The sequence below is a fragment of the Aotus nancymaae genome, unplaced genomic scaffold, assembly GCF_030222135.1.
Source record: "Aotus nancymaae isolate 86718 unplaced genomic scaffold, 86718_ANA_hifiasm-v0.15.2.pri h1tg000012l, whole genome shotgun sequence".
Classification (NCBI taxonomy): Eukaryota; Metazoa; Chordata; class Mammalia; order Primates; family Aotidae; genus Aotus; species Aotus nancymaae.
The window spans coordinates 13,184,105-13,203,087 of record NW_026988423.1 but is presented as its reverse complement, the minus strand read 5'-3'; the positions used below and the strand labels follow the sequence as shown (position 1 = coordinate 13,203,087).

At 40.6% G+C, this 18,983-nt stretch overlaps 2 protein-coding genes across 4 annotated transcripts in view; one reads left to right on the top strand and one right to left on the bottom strand.

Annotated features, from left to right (window-relative positions):
* CUNH11orf65 (chromosome unknown C11orf65 homolog) overlaps positions 1–18,983 on the top strand; it is a 155,347-nt gene that overhangs the window by 62,068 nt on the left and 74,296 nt on the right. For 2 of the 3 annotated variants that reach the window (XM_012474587.2, XM_012474586.2), the window contains exon 9: positions 358–1,241. The exons of the other annotated variant lie outside the window; for it this stretch is intronic. In XM_012474587.2, the coding sequence (XP_012330010.1) occupies positions 358–512 (155 nt within the window). In that variant the 3' untranslated portion in view covers positions 513–1,241. Of the gene's footprint in view, positions 1–357; positions 1,242–18,983 lie in introns of those variants that run through there. 3 annotated transcript variants of the gene reach the window in all.
* ATM (ATM serine/threonine kinase) overlaps positions 15,381–18,983 on the bottom strand; it is a 149,994-nt gene continuing 146,391 nt past the window's right edge. Inside the window, exon 62 of the mRNA XM_012474582.3 lies at positions 15,381–18,915. Within this exon, the coding sequence (XP_012330005.1) occupies positions 18,732–18,915 (184 nt within the window). The 3' untranslated portion in view covers positions 15,381–18,731. The remainder of the gene's footprint in view (positions 18,916–18,983) is intronic.

Below are 18,983 nucleotides of genomic sequence, written 5' to 3'. Positions count from 1 at the left end.
TACCGTCACATTTAATTCTTGCAGGAATATGGGGATGTAGGTGCGGTTATTATCCTCATTTTACAGATGAGAACACTAAGACTTAGGTTAAATAATTTGTCTCAAATAACACAGCTAGTTATTAATAGATCAGACCTAAAACCCAGGTCCTGCAGAGCCTTTTGTAGGGACGGACAGTGATATGTGGGAGTGAAACTAGGATGAACTCAGAAATTTGGGACATTTCTGGTTTCAGATGAAGATACTTCCTTTAAGAGTGATGAAAGGGAATGTGGAACAGACCAGCACATAGTAGCATTTTGAATGAGCATCTTATTACATCTGGAATATTTCTAATCATTTGTCATTTATCTTTAGGATTCAGGTTTGATCAAGCACAGCAAAACATACATGACTGTGGAGGAGATATATCAGAGATGCAAATGGGAACACCAGATGATACTTACTATGAAAATGTTTATCAAGAACCAAATGTAACTAGATTAACACCTGATTCTATTTATGGACTATAAAGTACTTTATTTCTTCTGAGCTATAGGCCTTTGCACCCTGCATCCATCAGTTATAGCCAAGAGATCATATATTCTGACTGGAATGACTTGTGTATATATTCTGGGCACAGAATCCAGCTCAGTTAAGTAAGGAAGGTTGAACAGAAATAGAACATTGGACTGAATACAATGGCCATGACAAATAAAGAAATTATTCCTAGTATTCTGAGAAACTGTAGTATTCTAACAGTCACACTTAAGTAAAGATACTATATTTAGGTGCAGAAACTTCAAACTGATTATTTTGAATGTTTGAGATGTTTAGTGTATTCATGTGAGGCAGAACTCTCGGCCCCTTTATCCCATGTGCAAATGTGCCTTGCTTCTTCCTCCCTTTCTCACTTATATCCTCTCATCACTCCATTTTTTTCTTCTTTCCTCTTCTTGCTTCTCTGCCTGCTTACTCATCCTAGTTGTCTTTGCAATTCTGTTTCTCTCACGCTTGCTGCCTATTTTATGTCATAGTTATTTCTTTCCTTTCTTTTATAATGTTATCTTTCCTTGTTTACATATTTCTCTTTACTTGCTTTCATCAATGTTGCCCTTTTCTTTCTCCATTTTCCTTTCTAGATCATTCCCCTAATCTCAGTTTTTTGGGGCCTACAATTTGCCTTCACTACTCTGCATGCAATACAACTTTTTGGATTCACATTCCCTTGCTTCCAGGTCAGAGCAGTGAATTAGTTTTCTATCACTGCATAATAAGTTATCTCAAGACGTAGCAGCTTAAAGCAGCAAACAGTTATTATCTCAGACAGTTTCTGAGGGATAGGAAACTGGGAGTGGTTTAGCTGGGTGGCTCTGGCTTAAGATCTGTCAGGAGGTTGCAATAAAGATTTTTACCTGGGTTGCAGTCATCTGAAAGCTTGACTGGGTTGGGAGAATCTGCCTCCAAGATGGCATACTTTGATGGTTGTTGGCAGGAGGCCTCAATTCCTTGATACATAGACCTCCCCATAGGATAGTTTGAGTGGTCTCATAACATGACCAAGCAAGCAAGCAACCAGAGGCGGGGAGGGAGGGAGAGAGAGAGAGAGAGAGAGAGAGAGAGAGAGAGAGAGTCAGAGAGAGAGAGAGAGAGAGAGAGACCGAGAGACCTAGTTTCAGAGGCCACACACCATCACTTCTGCCTTATTCTATTAATTAGAAATTAGAAATGCATTAAGTCCAGCCTACACTCATGGAGAGTAGCTATTATCTTTATTAAGCTTTATCTCTTAAAAGGAAGACTATCAAATAATTTGTGAATATATTTTAAATTACCACAAAGAGAAAAGGAACAATCTTAGTGTTCCCTTTCAAAACAAACCATAAGATATTAGTACAGGTAGTTTATTTAGGAGACGATCTCAGAAATCACAAATTAGAAAGAGAAAATGACACAGGGAAGGGAGGAAAGCCAAAAAAATTTGTGTTAAGAATGGGTTATTGTTGTGGGTATACAGGTCTCAGTTTGCTAGGAATGCTCTGAGGAACCATATAGAATGCACTTCAGAATTTTCCCACTAATGGACAGAGAAACCAGATATTTATCTACCAGCATGAGGAGCCAAACATTACCATGCAGCAATTATAGCTCTAGGTTCAGTGGAATCCTTATTGTGATCTCCAGGGGAACCATTCCCTCCCTCACTGGATATAGGGAGGATACAGTAGCTACATGGACTCAGTCCTGCTGAGTCCCAACTTGCAGGAACAAGAAGTGCAAATTCCCAAGGGATCACATCTCTACCTTGAGTGACGTATCATAAGTATACCATAGTCAGCCAATCTTATTTAGATCCCTTGTTTCTTGGACCCATGTGTTTAAGCTATTTGGACAGCACCATATAATGGTCGTTGGTTCAATGTATATATCACATCCTGGAGGAAAATGCTCCAACCTAGCATGTCATACTCAAGATAGAACCTTAGGTTACTCCTTAACAGGCCAACTTAACATTCTAATAGTTTCTAGATTGTGTGGCATATGATAGGACTAGTGTTTTCCATGGTCATATACTCATTTTTAAAATTCCTTTACTATAAAATTGGTCCCTTGATCAGAAAGCCCATAATAGTAAATCATGCATTTTATAGGTCCTTAGCTAGTGGTTCTGGTAGGGCCATCATGGGCAAGAAAGGCAAATCTGTGCCTGGACCAAGTAGCAATCCCTGTTAAGAATAAATTACTGCAGTGTCCAAACCAGAATGGGTCTGATATAATCATGTTGTCACCAAATAACTGATTTGTCTTTTCAAATGATGGTGCCATGTCAAGTCCCAGTGTCATTCAGCAGTGGAAGTAGCTAGTTTTTGTGAGAAAAGACCCGTGACTTGGGGCCCTTGGCTTCCATCCTTGCCATCGTGACTCTTCTGTTGATGAGCTAATTGCATAAGCACTAGGGTGGCCACGAGCATGTTGGCTGGCCTTCAGTGCCAAAGTCACCTTATTTGTCTGGTTGTTCATTGTCTCTTCTGAAGTGGATGCTCTCTGGTAGACTCTGGTAAAGTGATATGTGAAGATCCACACCTTATAAGTCAATCCTTATGACACTTCCCAATTTCCTTGTCTCCGATCTGATTTTGCCCTTTCCAATTAAGTACCTGACTGACCAATGAGCCAGACTGTTTGCCATTGCCCAGGAATCCATGTGTATCTCTACTTAAGGCTACTTCTCTCTCAATAAGAAGTGAATGACCAAGTATAGTGCTCAAAACTTTGCCCACTAGGATTTTCCCTTACCACTGTTCTTTAGGGCTATACTTAAGTGGGGCTGTAGTGAGGGATCAATCCAGTTTTAGCTTGAGCCAACTCATTCATGAACAAGGCCCAAGTTCATAGGGAACATCTCTGCCTTGAGTGACGTACCATAGGTGTACCATAGTTAGTATCATCAGTGTGGGCTGAAAGAGAAGCATTTGTGCAACTGAATTAGGTGACATGGAGATCAGGGCTACTTGCTGTGTATCTTACTTGTGCTTTTCCAATCTGCTGGAGATAATTCCCAAATGTCTCATGTAATGGGTTTCTGCTGTGCCTGCTAGATCTGATTATTCACAGCAAATAACCTTCCCCCATGAAATCTGTCAAATATTGCCCCTTTTTGAGAGGTTACATCCATGACTCTTCACTCTCCAAGACATTCCGTATAACATTTATCACCAAGTCCTGCTTGAGGAGTAAGAAAGTAAAGCAGCTGGCCTGTGTTCCCTTCTTGTCAAGGGAACCTCTAGGTACAGACTAATGTTATTTGTCCTCATGTAGAAGTCTCTTAGCAGGCTGACCCTGAGTAAGGGTTACTCAAATAAACCCAGGAGCTATGGATTTCTGAGGCATGGCTTCCTGAAGAATGTTATGTAACCTAAACAATTCCTTGGGGTATCAAATTGAGACATTTTATGATTTAAATGTCCCTGCTCTGTGTAATGCAAACCCATAAAACCTTAACTGGAGACCTAATCTGTTATTCTAGGCCAGATAATGCATGTTCAGTGTGGCTGAAGCTCCTCAGCCCACCCTTGCTGTCCCAGACTTTGCTTTGTCTGAGCCTCGATTCCCTGTATCATTGAAATTATTTGTAAAGCTTCAAACCGGGTAAAATATTTGTGTGAAGATGACATGACAGTCCAATCTTTTATTAGCTCACATATTAATATCATCACACAAATACCTTCTGAATTCATGTACTTCATCTGTGCTGTCACAAACATAGACCATACCACCATCATCTTTTGCTAACTGGTTTCTTTGACTCAGGGCTTGTTTTCCACACCACAGCCAAAGTGATCTTTCTAAATAAAAATGTATTTAATTTCCTTCACTTAAAATACTTCAGAGCTACCTCATGGCAGCCAGGTTAAATCCAAACTTTTAAATATAGTTACAATATCCTTCATGTTTGATATGGTTTGGATTTCTGTCCCTGCCAAAATCTCGTGTAATTGGAATCCCCAGTGTTGGAGGAGAAGCCTGGTGGAAGGTGATTGGATCATGGGAGTGGATTTCCCCCTTGCTGTTCTGGTGATAGTGAGTTCTCACGAGATCGGGTTGTTTAAAAGTGTGTAGCACATCTCCTTTGCTTTCTTCCTCCTGCTCCAGCCAAGTAGGACATGCCTACTTCCCCTTCATCTTCTGCCATGATCATACATTTCCCGTGGCCTCCTTAGCCATTCTCCCTGTGCAGCCTGTGAAACCTGAGCCAATTAAACCTCTTTTCTTTCTTTCTTTTTTTTTTTTTTATTGCATTTTAGGTTTTGGGGTACATGTGAAGAACATGCAAGATTGTTGCATAGGTGCATACGTGGCAGTGTGATTTGCTGCCTTCCTCCCCTTCACCTATATCTGGCATTTCTCTCCATGCTATCTCTCCCCAACTCCCCACCCCCTGCTGTCCCTCCCCTATTTCCCCCCAACAGACCCCAGTGTGTAGTGCTCTCCTCCTTGTGCCATGTGTTCTCGTTGTTCAACACCCGCCTATGAGTGAGAACATGTGGTGTTTGATTTTGTGTTCTTGTGTCAGTTTGCTGAGAATGGTGGTTTCCAGTGGGTGAAGGATATGAACAGATACTTTACAAAAGAAGACATACATGAGGCCAACAAACATATGAAAAAATGCTCATCATCACTAGTCATTAGAGAAATGCAAATCAAAACTACATTGAGATACCATCTCATGCCAGTTAGAATGACGATCATTAAAAAATCTGGAGACAACAGATGCTGGAGAGGATGTGGAGAAATAGGAACACTTTTACACTGTTGGTGGGAGTGTAAATTAGTTCAACCATTGGGGAAGACAGTGTGGCAATTCCTCAAGGACCTAGAAATAGAAATTCCATTTGACCCAGCAATCCCATTACTGGGTATATATCCAAAGGATTATAAATCGTTCTACTATAAGGACACATACACACGAATGTTCATTGCAGCACTATGCAGCCATCAAAAACGATGAGTTCGCGTCCTTTGTAGGGACACGGATGAACCTGTAAACCTCTTTTCTTTATAGATTACCCAGTCTCAGGTAGCTATTGACATTTAGTGCTATAAATTTCCCTCAAGACGCTGCTTTAAATGTGTCCCAGAGATTCTGGTACATTGTGTCTTCGTTCTTACTGCTTTCGAAGAACATCTGTATTTCTGCCTTCATTTCATTCTTGATTCAGTAGTCATTCAGGAGCAAGTTGTTCAGTTTCCATGTAGTTGTGTGGTTAAAAAGAGAAGCTTATATTGAATATTCAAACTCTAGGGAACATTTTAGGTAGTTTTTAAATAACCTAACATTACGATCTCCTAACAAGGTTAACAACAATACACAGAATCAGGTTTTGACACTGTCAATTGAAGGACATTTTTTGTTTCTAAAACTTATTTCTTAGAATACCATTTATGGGATTTGTGTAAAATATACAATGTTTCTACTTGTAAGAGTCACCCACACCCATTATGATTGCAAAACATAAAAACAGAAAATAACAAGTGTTGATAAGGCTATTGAGAAATTGGAACCCTTGTGCACTGATGGTGGAGTTGTAAAATGGGTCAGACATTGTGGAAAACAGTATGGTGGTTCCTTAAAAAGTTAAAAATAGAGTGACCATATGACCCAACAATTCCATTTCCAGGTAAAAAAGCAGAGTTCTGAAGACATATTTGTATACCCATGTAAATAGTGACATACATTATTCACAATAGTCAAAAGGTAGAGACAACTCTAATATCCATTGATGGATGAATGGGTAAATAAAATACATACATACAGTATATACATGCATACAATGGAATATTATTCAGCCTTAAAAAGGAGGGAAATTCTACAATACATTACAATGCAGACAAACCTTGAGAACATCATGCTAAGTGAAATAAGCTAGTCACAAAGAGACAAATATTGCATGATCCTGCTTATATAAGGTACAGTACCTTGAATGTCAAATTCAGAGACAGAAAGTGAAACAGTGGTGCCCAGGGGCTGGGTGAAGGGAGGAAGGGGGAGTTGTTGAATGGGTATAGAATTTTAGTTTTGTAAGGTTAAAGGAGTGCTCGAGGTTGGTTGCATAACACTGGAAATGTATTTTATTACTATTGAACTGTATACTTAAAATGGTAAATGTAAAATGGTAAATGTTGTTCTGTGTGTTTACTTTCTTTTTTTTTTAAGTGACTCACCATTAGTAGTATGCCAGCTATGAACACACTTATGGCAAGAACTGTAAGCAAGATCATGACCACTTCTCTCCTGTATGTTTCTGTCCCAGTATGGGATTGTAACCGGGTTTTTTCTTGGGTGCTGGTGAGGCATGGCTCCCCTGAGAGAATGCTGTGGGTTCTTGGTCCGATTTCTTAAGAAAAATTGTTGGGACCACTGCAGGTGCGCCGTATGCTTGTAAAAGTAAATATTGGACCCAAGAAGTGTTGCAGAAAGATGATTTTATTTAGGTAGAGAAAAGAAGAAAAGGAGAAGAGAAAGACTTCCATGAAGAGTGTGGAATGGGATTCCAGAGGGGAAATCCGGCCAGGTGTGTGGATACGGACTTTTATCCTGGGAGGAACCCCCACTTTCTCCAAGACCCTGGGCCATTGAAAGGAGTTCCTTAGAACTTCCACTGGAGTGATTGACTTTTAGTTTCTTCCCGTGCCTGTGAAATTCAAACATAAACCGTTAAATCTCCCAGATGGAGAGAGATGGCAGCGGGGCATGGCGCTGGGAAATTCTTGCCCTTAGAATTACGCCCCCTTGTGGACCTGGAAAGAGAACACATTCTCTCATTTCCCCCTCTGAACAGGAAAATTCAACTTTGGTTGGAATAAGTGCGTCGATCCTCTTTACTTCCTGCCGAAATGGGGCATAGAAGGTACCCTGCGGTTGAGGTTTCCTCCAGAGGGGAGTCTTTCAGAGGTGCAGGTTTATCTACAGGTCCACAATAGAGCTCATGAGCCAAGGACATCCGGGGTTCTAGTGGCAGGATTAATTGTGACCTTATGACTTTTTAATTGTGACTTTTCTATAAGAAATGAATATGACAAGGTGGTTAAAGATGAGAGGCCCAGAGGCCAACAAATATAGAATGGTTATAAACGAGCCTAGGAGAGAACAGAGCCAGGTTCTTGAAGGTCTCTAGCCCTGTGTTTGATTGATTCCTGAGTTCTATATTCAAAACAGCGCTTAACTGGTTTACAAAATAGCAGCATTTTTCCTAGAAAGAAACGTTCCCCTCTCTGTTGTTAGCAGATTTAGGGCCCTTTTATTTTTAAAGCTATGGCAGCTAAAGAGTTAAGTTGGTTTGCAGAGAGAGCTGCCTTTTGCAGAGAATTAGCAATGTTTTTTGTTATTAATTAGCTCCTGAGGTAGCTTATTGTAACTGAACAGAGGTAGTAGCTTTTCTAATAACAGCACCAAAGTTTTTTTATTATTTGAGGAATAGCAAAGTTGAGGGTTATAGTTCTGTTATGCCAGGAGAAATTAGACTTATGAGGGGTAACTCCTCTGAAGATCTTGTTGAAAAAGCAGATGTAGATCTTCTAATGGCTCGTAGGTGTACAAAGGGTTATCCCCTTGAACTTCAGGCTGCGGAGTGGAGGGTCTATGACTTTCCTCAGGAGGTATCCAAGGCTTAAGCTGAGTGTGATGAATCCGTGAGTCAATCCTCACCACCTTAACTGCCATTGGGGTAGACAGAATAACTGAAAATGGTCCTTCCCAAGATGGGCCTAGAGAGGGAGAGTTTGAGGGGAGAGATTTAACAAGCACCAAGTCTCCAGGGCAGAACAACCCTTTCCCTTTTTCCCTAGGATGTCCTTCAGGCAAAGTCTTGAGAACCTGTTGGTACTTAGCCAAGGAGGTTATATGTTTTATTAGATCTGCTGTTGTTTTGCCTAATACAAGATCATTAGTAAGAAAGGGCCATCCATAAAGCATCTCATAAGGACTGAGTCCTATTTTCTGAAGAGTTTCAAGCTCTTAAGAGTGCTATTAGTAATAGAGAATGCCACCGTGGCTTTCCTGTGCCAGTTTCTTTAGGTGTCTCCTAAGAATTTCATTTATCTTTTCTACTTTCCCTGAGGACTGAGGCCTCCAAGCACAGTGGAGATGATACTGTATCCCTAGAGGCTTGGAAATTTCTTGGGTCACTGCAGCTTTAAGGCAGGACTGTTACCGCTTTGAAGACAGCAAGGGAGTCCAAATCTAGGAATTATTTCATTAATCAGGACTTTTATTACTTCTTGGGCATTCTCTGTTCTACAGGGGAAAGCCTCAACCCAGTTTGTATAAGTACCACACATACTAGCAGATACTGATATCCCCGAGAATTAGGCATATGGGTAAAGTCCATTTGCCAGTCCTCACCTGGGTAATGTCCAGCTCGTTGTTCCTCAGCGGGAGCTTTGCAATGTGCCAAAGGATTATTTTTTGACATACTTCACATCCTTTGACTATTTGTTGGACAGCCTTGAAGAGACCTTTGTCTGTAAATATAGATTTGGCCATCTGATACGTATTCTCTAAACCCATATGGAAGGTTTGATGCAGAGTTTTAAGTACTTTCTACTGGCTGGCAGCAGGTAGAAGCACCTTCCTCTCCTCAGTGGCTAACCATCCTGAAGGAAGAAGATTGTGTCCTTGGGAGATTGCCCACTCTACCTCTTCTGATGAGTTTTGAGGTCTAGTTCCCTGGAGTGGGATCTTCCGTATTAAAGGTCCTTTCATAAATGCTTGTGTAGCTGCCCTTTTAGCCTCTAGGTCAGCTCAGGGATTGCCCTCGGCTACCTTCTCATCTCCTTTCTAGTGATCCCAACAGTGTAAGACTGCTACCTCTTTTGGTTCTTGGACAGCTTGTAATAAGTCTAAAATTTTCTTTTGGTACTTAATGGGAGTTCTTGCTGAGGTTAGGAACTCTCTTTTCTTCCATATAGCAGCGTGGGCATGCAAAACCAGGTCAGCGTATTTGGAATCTGTGTATATGTTGACTTTCTTTTCTTTTCCTAATTTAGAGCTTGGGTGAGAGCTATCAGTTCTGCCAGCTGGGCACTAGCACCAGGTGAAAGGGAATTGTTTTCAAGCACTGTTTGATCACTGACTACTACATATCCTGCTTTTCGAACTCCATTTTCCAAAGAGGAACTTCCATTAGTGTAAAAATTAAGGTCAGGGTTGGCTAGAGGAGTATCTAAGAGGTCCTCTCGAGCGGCATAGTTCTGAGCTATAATCTGCTGACAGTCATGCTCTGTGCCTGTTCCTATCTCAGGGAGGAAAGTAGCTGGGTTGAGGGCTGCACATATACACAGCTGAAGTACAGGCCCTTTGAGCATTAAGGCCTGATATTTGAGGAAACGATTGTCGGACAGCCGTAAGCCTCCTTTAGAGCCCAGAATTCCAGCTACATCATGTGAAGTCCATACAGTTAGATCTTTTTCTTGCACTATTTTAAAATGCCTCTGATACCAGTGTAGCCACTGCAGCTATGACTCATAAGCAGTGTGGCCAGCCTTTTGCTACTGCATTAATTTTCTTACTTAGGTATGCCACCAGTTGTGGTGTGGCTCCCTGAATCTGGGTGAGAACTCCCAGTGCCACTCCTGACTTGTCTGTAACATATAGGGAGAAGTCGTTTCCTGTAGGAAGGCTTAGAGCTGGAGCCTGCAGTAGTGCCTGCTTTAGGGTCTGAAAGGCTGCCTCAACTATCAGGTCCCAGAGTACTAAATGGGTATTAGCTTTTTGGGTTTCCTTAATTAGAGTGTACAGGGGTTTTGCTATTTCACTATATCTGGGAATCCACAATCAGCAAAAACCAGTTATTCCCAAGAATCCCTGTAACTGTTTTAAGGTCTTGGGATGGGGGAAGCCAAGAATGGGTTGAAGATGTCCCTTATCTAGGGCCCAAGTGCCCTTAGACAAGACCAGCCCTCGGTATTTTACCTCCTGCCTACAAAGCTGGGCCTTTGGTTTGGAAGCTTTATATCCACAGTTGGCAAGGAAGTTTAGGAGATCCTGAGTGGCCTGCTGACACTGGCTTTCTGAGCTTTCAGCTAAAAGTAAGTTATCCAGGTATTGAAGAACCTGAGTACCTGGATGTGAGAAACTACTAAGGTCCTGAGCTAGAGCCTGGCTGAACAGGTGGGGGCTGTTTCTAAAGCCCTGAGGTAATACTGTCCAGGTAAGCTGAGAACTCTGGTCTAAAGGGTCTTCAAAGGCAAATAGAAACTGTGAGTGAGGATGTAGTGGTACACAGAAAAAGGTGTCTTTAAGGTCCAGAACTGTAAACAATTGTGCCTCTCCTGGCATTTGAGAGAGCAAGGTGTAAGGATTAGGTACCCCTGAGTATAAAGGAATCACAGCTTCATTAATAAGTCTAAGATCCTGCACCAGCCTCCATTGTCCATTAGGTTTCTGCACTCCTAAAATTGGGATATTACAAGGACTTACAGGACTTCAGTAGACCCTGAGCTTTTAAGTCCCTTACAATATCCTGTAGTCCCTTTCTGGCTTCGGGTCTTAGGGGGTACTGTCTTTGGTAAGGAAAAGAGGTAGAATGCTTTAGCCTTATTTGAATTGGGCATGCATTCTTTGCCTGTCCAAATTGTCTGTCCTTTGCTCAAACTTCGGGATTAATCCCCTCTTGAAATAATGGGCAGCAAAGAGGGATTTCCTCCCTAATCAGGTTCATATAGATAATGGCTCCTGCTCTGGCCAGCAGGTCCCACCCTAGTAAGGGAGTGGGACTTTTTGGCACAATGAGGAAGGCATGAGAGAAAAGTATACCTCCCCAGTTACAGCTTAGGGGCTGGGAGAAATATCGGGAGACTGCTCTTCCTAGGACTCCTCGGACAGTTACAGACTTAGAGGACACCTGTCTAGGGCAGGAGAGTGAAAAAGAGAAGGCTACACCTCTGCCCAGGAGGAGATCAACTTCCTGGCTCTCTCTGGTCACTGTTACCCTGGACTCGTTGAGGGTGATGATTCGAGCTGGCGCTTGCCCCAGGCACCTTCGGTCCTGCCATTGGATCATCTGGTTAGACACCTCTGGCCCTGAGAACCTTCGACCCCTGGGACAGTGTGTTTTCCAGTGATTCCCTTGGCACGGCGGGCATGGACGAGGTGGTGGTCCATTCCTCTGGGGACAGTTTCTTATAACATGTCCCTTCAGACAGCACTGGTAACAAGCTTTGCCAGCCTGGTGGCTAATCTGAGCCTTTCCCTCATTTGAGACCCTGGGGTCTGCTTGCCTGAAGGCCATAACTAAGGCTGCAGCCTTTTGTTGATCTTTCCTGATCCTTTCGGCCTGTTCCTCTTGGTCTCTGTTATAAAACACCGAGGTTGCCTGGTTCAGCAATGATTCTAGACTCTGTTCTGGTCCCAAAGCCAGCTTCTGAAGCTTCCTCCTGATATCTACTGCTGACTGAGTAATAAACTTGTCCTTTAGTATTAACTGACCCTCAATATAGCGTGGTGACAGGGAAGTGTACTTTCTTAAAGCCTGTCGCAATCACTCAAGGAAAGCTGTTGGGTGTTCTTCCCTTCCTTGAGTTATGGTGGATAATATTGCATAGTTCATGGGCTTCTTCCTAATTTGCCTTAATCCCTCAAGTATACAGGTCAGGAAATGCTTACGGCTCCAGTCCCCCTATTCTGAATCCGGATCCCAGTTAGGGTCTGTGCCAGGGACTGCCTGTGTACCTGTGGGATATCTATCCTTTTCCTCTGGCATTATTAGGTTATGTACCTGACTAAGGTACCAAGTGTCCCCAAACTCTTGAATCGCTGCTAGAGCAGCCTCTTTTTCATTGCTAGTTTGGGTTTGATTAAGCAATAGCATGACATCCTTCCAGTCATTTGAAGGACTGACCCAGGCCCTGCAGCACATCTATATAGTTGTCTGGGTCATCTGAAAACTTTCCTAAGTCCACCTTAATTTGCTTTAAGTCAGAAAGTGAGAAGGGGGTGTGCACCTTAGTTGAGCCAGATTCTCCTACCACTGCCTGTAGGGGGCAGAGTTTGGGCATCTGAGTAGGCTGAGATGCCCTATCTCGGCCCTCCCTGGCTTCTGTTGGAGTACAGAAGCTGAGGGGCCCTGATTGGCATTGGTGGAGGTAAGCTGAGAGCTCTGGTCTAAAGGGTCTTCAAACCAGCTCTCCATCCCGCTGGTTTGCAAGCCCAACACCCGGCTGTGCCTGCCCACACCCAGTTCTACAACTGGTACAAACAGAGAGTGTTTGCTTGTCTCACCTCCCAAAGTTTTTTTTTGGCCAGAGAAGCAGCTGAGAGAGAGAGAGGGAGGGAGAGAGAAAGAGACAGCTTGGAGGAAAAAGTGTGCTTTTAGTTCTGGCTGGCCCTTGCCGCTTAAGATGGGCCCTGCCCCCCTCCCCTCTGCGCCGCTCCAGTGTTCTTAAAGAGACAGGACCGAAAGCAGGTGTGAAAGGCCCGGTATTTTCACATACGCCTCCAAAGTAACTGTTCTTTCTTACACTTCTCTCTTTCGCCCCACGTTGGGTGCCAGTTCTGTAACCGGGTTTTTTCCTGGGTGCTGGTGAGGCACGCCTCCCCCGAGACAATGCTATGGGTTCTTGGGCTCCGATTTCTTAAGAATAAGCGATGGGACCACTGCAGGTACGCTGTACACTCGTAGAAGTAAATATTGGACCCAAGAAGTGTTGCAGAAAGATGATTTTATTTAGGTAGAGAAAAGAGAAGAGTAGAAAAAGAGAAAGACTTCCACAAAGAATGTGGAAGGGGATTCCAGAGGGGAAATCTGGCCAGGTGTGTGTCGATATGGACTTATATCCTGGGAGGAACCCTCACCTTCTCCAAGACCCGGGGCCAATGAAAGGAGTTCCTTAGAACTTCCACTGGAGTAACTTTTAGTTTCTTCCCATGCCCATGAAATTCAAACATAAACTGTTAAATCTCCCAGATGGAGACAGATGGCGAGAGATGGCAGGGGGGCATGGTGCTGGGAAATTCTTGCCCTTAAAACTACACCCCCTTGTGGACCAGGAAAGAGAACACATTCCTTCAGGAATACTGACCTTAACCTTTTAATACTATGTCTCAGTGTTCAATGTACTAGGTGTCACTGGACTCCTTCAAATCAGCAATGCGTCTAGGTTCATCACTAAGCTTTAATTATCACAGGAGAATTACAGTATCGTTCCTATTTTCCTGATTTTTGTTACTGATTTTTCTTGGGATTCAAAATATGAAAAAACAAAAATTTCCCAAGAAATGCTATAAAGGAAATCCCACTTGGAAACTCTAACCAAAACTTTTGCAAACAAAATAATGCAAAAGATAGAATGGACCAGTTGAGGTTATACTAGGAGTATAAGCTGATTTAACCTTAGAAAACCAAACAGTGTAGTTCACTACATTAACAGATTGAAGGAAAATAATCATCATCAATAAATGCAGATAAACTGCTAAAATTCAGCGTCTCTAATAAAACCTCACAGGAACTTCATCTGATAAGGGAAAGATACACATTAAAAAAACAAACAAAAAAAACCCATCAGCAAACAGTAAATTTAAAGGTAAACACCAACACTTTTGTCTTTGAGATGAGGCACAGGTCTAGAATGTCCCAATATTCTATTGATGATTGTACTAAAGAGAGCTCCTAACCAGCAAAATAAGGCAAGAAAAAAAAGCAAACAGTATAAAGACTGGAATACAATCCAATAATTCAACTTCTGACATTACTCATAGATGATATGATTACATACATAGAAAATCCAAACATTATTCATAGATATTTATACACAGAAAATCCAAAAGAATCAAGATATTCTAGAAAGAATTGAAGGAGCTGAGATTACTGGATAGAAAAATCAGTATGTAAAAACTAATTTTAATTCTAACTATCAGTAATAATTAGGAAAAAGTTAAGAAAAAAAAGTCCTTTATAAGAACATTAAAAAAATAAAGTGCTTAGGAATAAAGTATGCGAGATCTCTACAAGGAAAACTAAACGGGGAAAAATCCTTACCTGAAAGATTTAACCATAAATGAAAACACTAATAAAAATGTCTGTCAACCAAAAAAACTCCATGAAGAGAGTGAAGAGACAAGCCACAGAATCGGAAAAGATGTTATGTATGCCGTACTTTAAAGGCAAAGGGATTTTTCAGAGGATAATGTCTATTATGAGATCTTACTTACCAAATTCTGAGTCATTATAATTTAATCTTTGTGGAAACTTTGACTCAACTATATTTATGCAAAATTCATTTTGTTAAAATCTAGGCGAAAGAGCCTGAAACTCTGAAGAGGACTGAATGTATTTATTTTTAAAATATGATTAAAAGCTTTGCATTTAGGATGCCAGGATCTTTGCACTTTTCATATTTTTTTATTTCTTTTTTTATTGCACTTTAGGTTCTGGGGTACATGTGCAGATCATGCAGGATTGTTGCATAGGTACATACATGGCCATGTGGTTTGCTGCCTCCATCTCCCTGTCACCTATATCTAGCATTTCTCCCCATGTTATCCTTCCCCAACCCCCGCTGTCCCTCCCTGTACTTGTCATATTCTAGAATAGATCTTTTAGTCTAGAAATGTCAACTAGATCACTTTCTAGACCCGAAGAAAGAGCATTCATATTTGCGTTTTTGTCAGGAGGCGATTAAGAAACTCTACTAGGATATTTAGACTGAGCTGCAGTGTTATCAGCCTGGTTGCGCAGTAGGCTCCCTGGTTTACACTGCGTGGTCAGTTGTCTATCCTCCTCAGAGGACTGGGAGCTTTATATAGGCAGAGTATGCCTGCCCTGCTCACTGCTTTCTCCTTAGGAACGAGCCCATGCCTGGCACACAGAACACACATCTATGAATAAAGTGAATTAGTCTTAGTATATGCTTTCTTTTATAATTATTTATTCAAAAAACATTTTATGATAGATTCAGGTAACAGTAAAGTAATACAGTCAATAGTATTAAAATCTATAGAAAATAGTTTCATTAAGGTGCAATTAAAATACTTGAAATTGGGACATATCTCTATATTTCAAACCAATATACTGGCTTTCTGTTTTTTAAAAGACTAGTTTATTCTAATCTTTAAGACGTCCAAAGTTTTTCCTCTTTGCTTTTTCTTAAGTGCATACATTTTGGGCATATACTATAATGAGTTTGTGAACCCATCGATTAGGTAGACACTTTGGGGAGAGTGGGGTAGGAGGGCTATTATCTCCCTTAATCTGGACACAACTGTTCAAGCAGCCTACAATTTATTAGCTTCTCTAACTGCTTCACTATTTGGTTTTCACTGACCTTTTTAGCAATTGACTGGCCAACCCCAGATTCTTTTCACCTGAAATCTTTTCAAGTTAGTACTGTCCATATTATATTTGTGCTTATAATTTACTATCTTCTTGCCCTGGACAACATATTTTTCCAAACTTTTATTTCTCCAGAAGTAAATTGAGATGGTATCAGTAATCTTGCAAGGTAAAGATCAGAGATGCTGCACATAATATGTCAGTGACTTAGCATACAACAAATATTCTATGACTAACATTTTTAAAATCTTAACTACTCTTCATTTGTTCCTGGCAGTTTTCTATCTTGGTCATTTGCAGAAAGTGTTCCAGCTTGCCAAAATCTTTTTCTTTTTTTTTTGAGACAGAGTCTCACTCTGTCGCCCAGGCTAGAATGCAGTAGCAACCCTGTCTCTACTAAAAATACCAAAAAAAAAAAAAAAAAAGAAAGAAAAAAAACTTTTATAATCTTAATTCTGTTATCTGTGAATTAGTTATGTCTCATAGGTTTGTGATCTGTATGCAAATTTGATGAACTTTTCAAAGCCATTGATTAGAATACTTGAACAGAACAGGAGCCTTATTGCATACATTCAAGGCTAAAGAGCAGATTAATGATGCTATTCAAAACTCTTTGGATGAATCAACTAGCAAGAATTAGCTACAAATTCATTTAACTATACTATTATATAGTTGACAATTTCTAATTACACCCATGAAGATTTCAAGGTTTCCTTAAAGACTTTCTAAGTTTACTGTATTTCCTTGATTTACTGTGGTCATAAAACTACCAATATATACACCGAAGATTCACTTAGGCAGCTTAAAAGAAAAAGATACACAAAGATAAGTTTGTAATTTGAAATGCAAAATAATATTCTGAACAGTTCTCTAGAAATCAAACCAAGAAATTTATAGTCCAAAAAGTTCTGGAGATTGGTTTTAGGGGAGGGGAAGGTAAGGAGATCAAATATGAGTGAGTGCTTGCCATTTGCAGTAAAAAGAAATGCCAACTCTTCCTAAGAAAAAAACTTATATAACCTTCAAGGTCCAAATACAAGGAGAAAGCTCAGCCACCCATTTGTTAATCTCTGCAGCTGGGATGAACATTTTCCTAAGGATGGAGAAGAGATTATACTCACTAATACATGAGTCAGTAGTTTTACTTTCAGGTGGCTTTTTATCTGATGTTTATCTGATATGGTTATAGTTGAGGGATGGAGAAATGTTCCATTTCTAGCTGTGTATCAAACTAGATACCTAAGCCATTCCCTTCCAACAAAACACATAGAAATGCTGAATAAAATATAGAAAACATTCTTTGGCATAGCAGAACTTAAAAGAAAGTAAGCGGAAAACCTTATGGTCAAAAATGAGGGGAATGAAAAACCAGAGCAGTAAATATGTGAGCTGATGCCGTAGCTGTCCTGGAACAATTTGCCAATTTCATTAACCCATAGCTTTTAGCTTTGTCATCTTTATGGGGACTAAAGAACCCTGGGCTTGCAAAAGGCAGGCAGGCAGTGGGAATTACATGGACCTCTGTCCACCCCAGCCACAAAGGTAGGACACATGGGAGGCTTATATTGTCACTGAAAAAGGCACCAATCAGATAGTCTGCCCACTAACACAGGGAGATGAGAAGGAAGTGTCTCTGCCTTGGCTTGGGAAATCTATCAGTAATTTATGCTGTGCTTCAGATGTAGAAACCCTAAAGCCAAGAAAATAAAATAAAAGTGGTCTTGTGTCAGCAACAGCCCTGGGAATATGGCATAAATAGACACTCAAGGTTTCCACAGATAAAGCCTTGCTGAAAATAAGCTCACTTTTCAAAAAGACAAAAATGGATAAACAGCCTATCAAATATAAAACTCAACAGAAATAAACAGCAGGAACTTAATTTAATAGAACTATTAGAGTAAGTATCAAGTACAGACATTTAAAATAATTAGTGACATGAAAATGTTAAAAACATTAAAAAATGACATCAGGAAACAAAGATCTGAAAAATGATGCATACTTAGAAATGAAAAACAATTTCTGAAAGAAGAAACCCAATGGATAGGGTAAGAGAGAATATATACAGCTGACAAGAGAATTCATGAACTAGAAGGCAATATATGAAGGTATCACAGGAAGATAATGTACATGAACAGTACAGAAGGGTTTAAAAGATAAAGGGAATAGAATGAGAAGGATCACTATACACTTTAAAAAATAGTAACTACACTAACTGTGTCTTGAAAATTTGTTCTCCATAACAACTCCATTATTTAGTAATACTGTAAGTGATCTTGCTAGGAAAAATCCAAATACATTTTTTGTTTCTGAGACGGAGTTTTGCTCTTATCACCCAGGCTGGAGTGCAATGGCATGATCTTGGCTCACAGCAACCTCCGCCTCCCAGGTTCAAGAGATTCTCCTGCCTCAGACTCCTGTGTAGCTGGGATTACAGGCACCCAACACCACACCCGGCTAATTTTTGTATTTTAAGTAGAGATGGGGTTTCACCATGTTGACCAGGCTAGTCTTGAATTCCTGGTTGAAAGTGGCATTTAAGCAGTATATTTGTTCTAATTCACACTAAAGGAAAAATCATCACTCTTGCTGCTTCCATTGTTTTCAGCTATTGCATTGTGTAAGTCAGTGATTCTACTGAAAATGACACAAGTATGTATTTGAGAAGAAGAAATAAACATTTAGCCTAGAAATGGAACATGAATAACCATTATTTCTAAAGAGTAAGAGCAGAGATGTTTCTTAAGACCATCAAAACATTTTTGTGTGGTGATTAAATCAAGTATTAAAACCAACATTCAAAAAAACCCCACAATAGTTCACTTAGTTAAATATTAATCCCTACTTAAAGTATGTTGGCAGGTTAAAAATAAAGACTAAAATATAATTTCTAAAGGCTGAATGCAAGGGTAATTCATATGGTAAAGATCACACCCAAGCTTTCCATCCTGGGAAAAGTCGGCTGAGATTTTTGGGGTCCATGGCCTGCTGTATGAGCAAATTCACTTGTCCACCAACACTGAGCACAGTGCCTTCTTCCACTCCTTTCAGTTTCTCTTGTAGTCTCATTAACACACGTTCAGCTACTTTGTTGAAACTCTGGTCAATATCACTAATGATAAAAACACAAAGGTTTCAGTGACATGAACAGTTTAAAGAACTTGGGAATAAGAAAACATG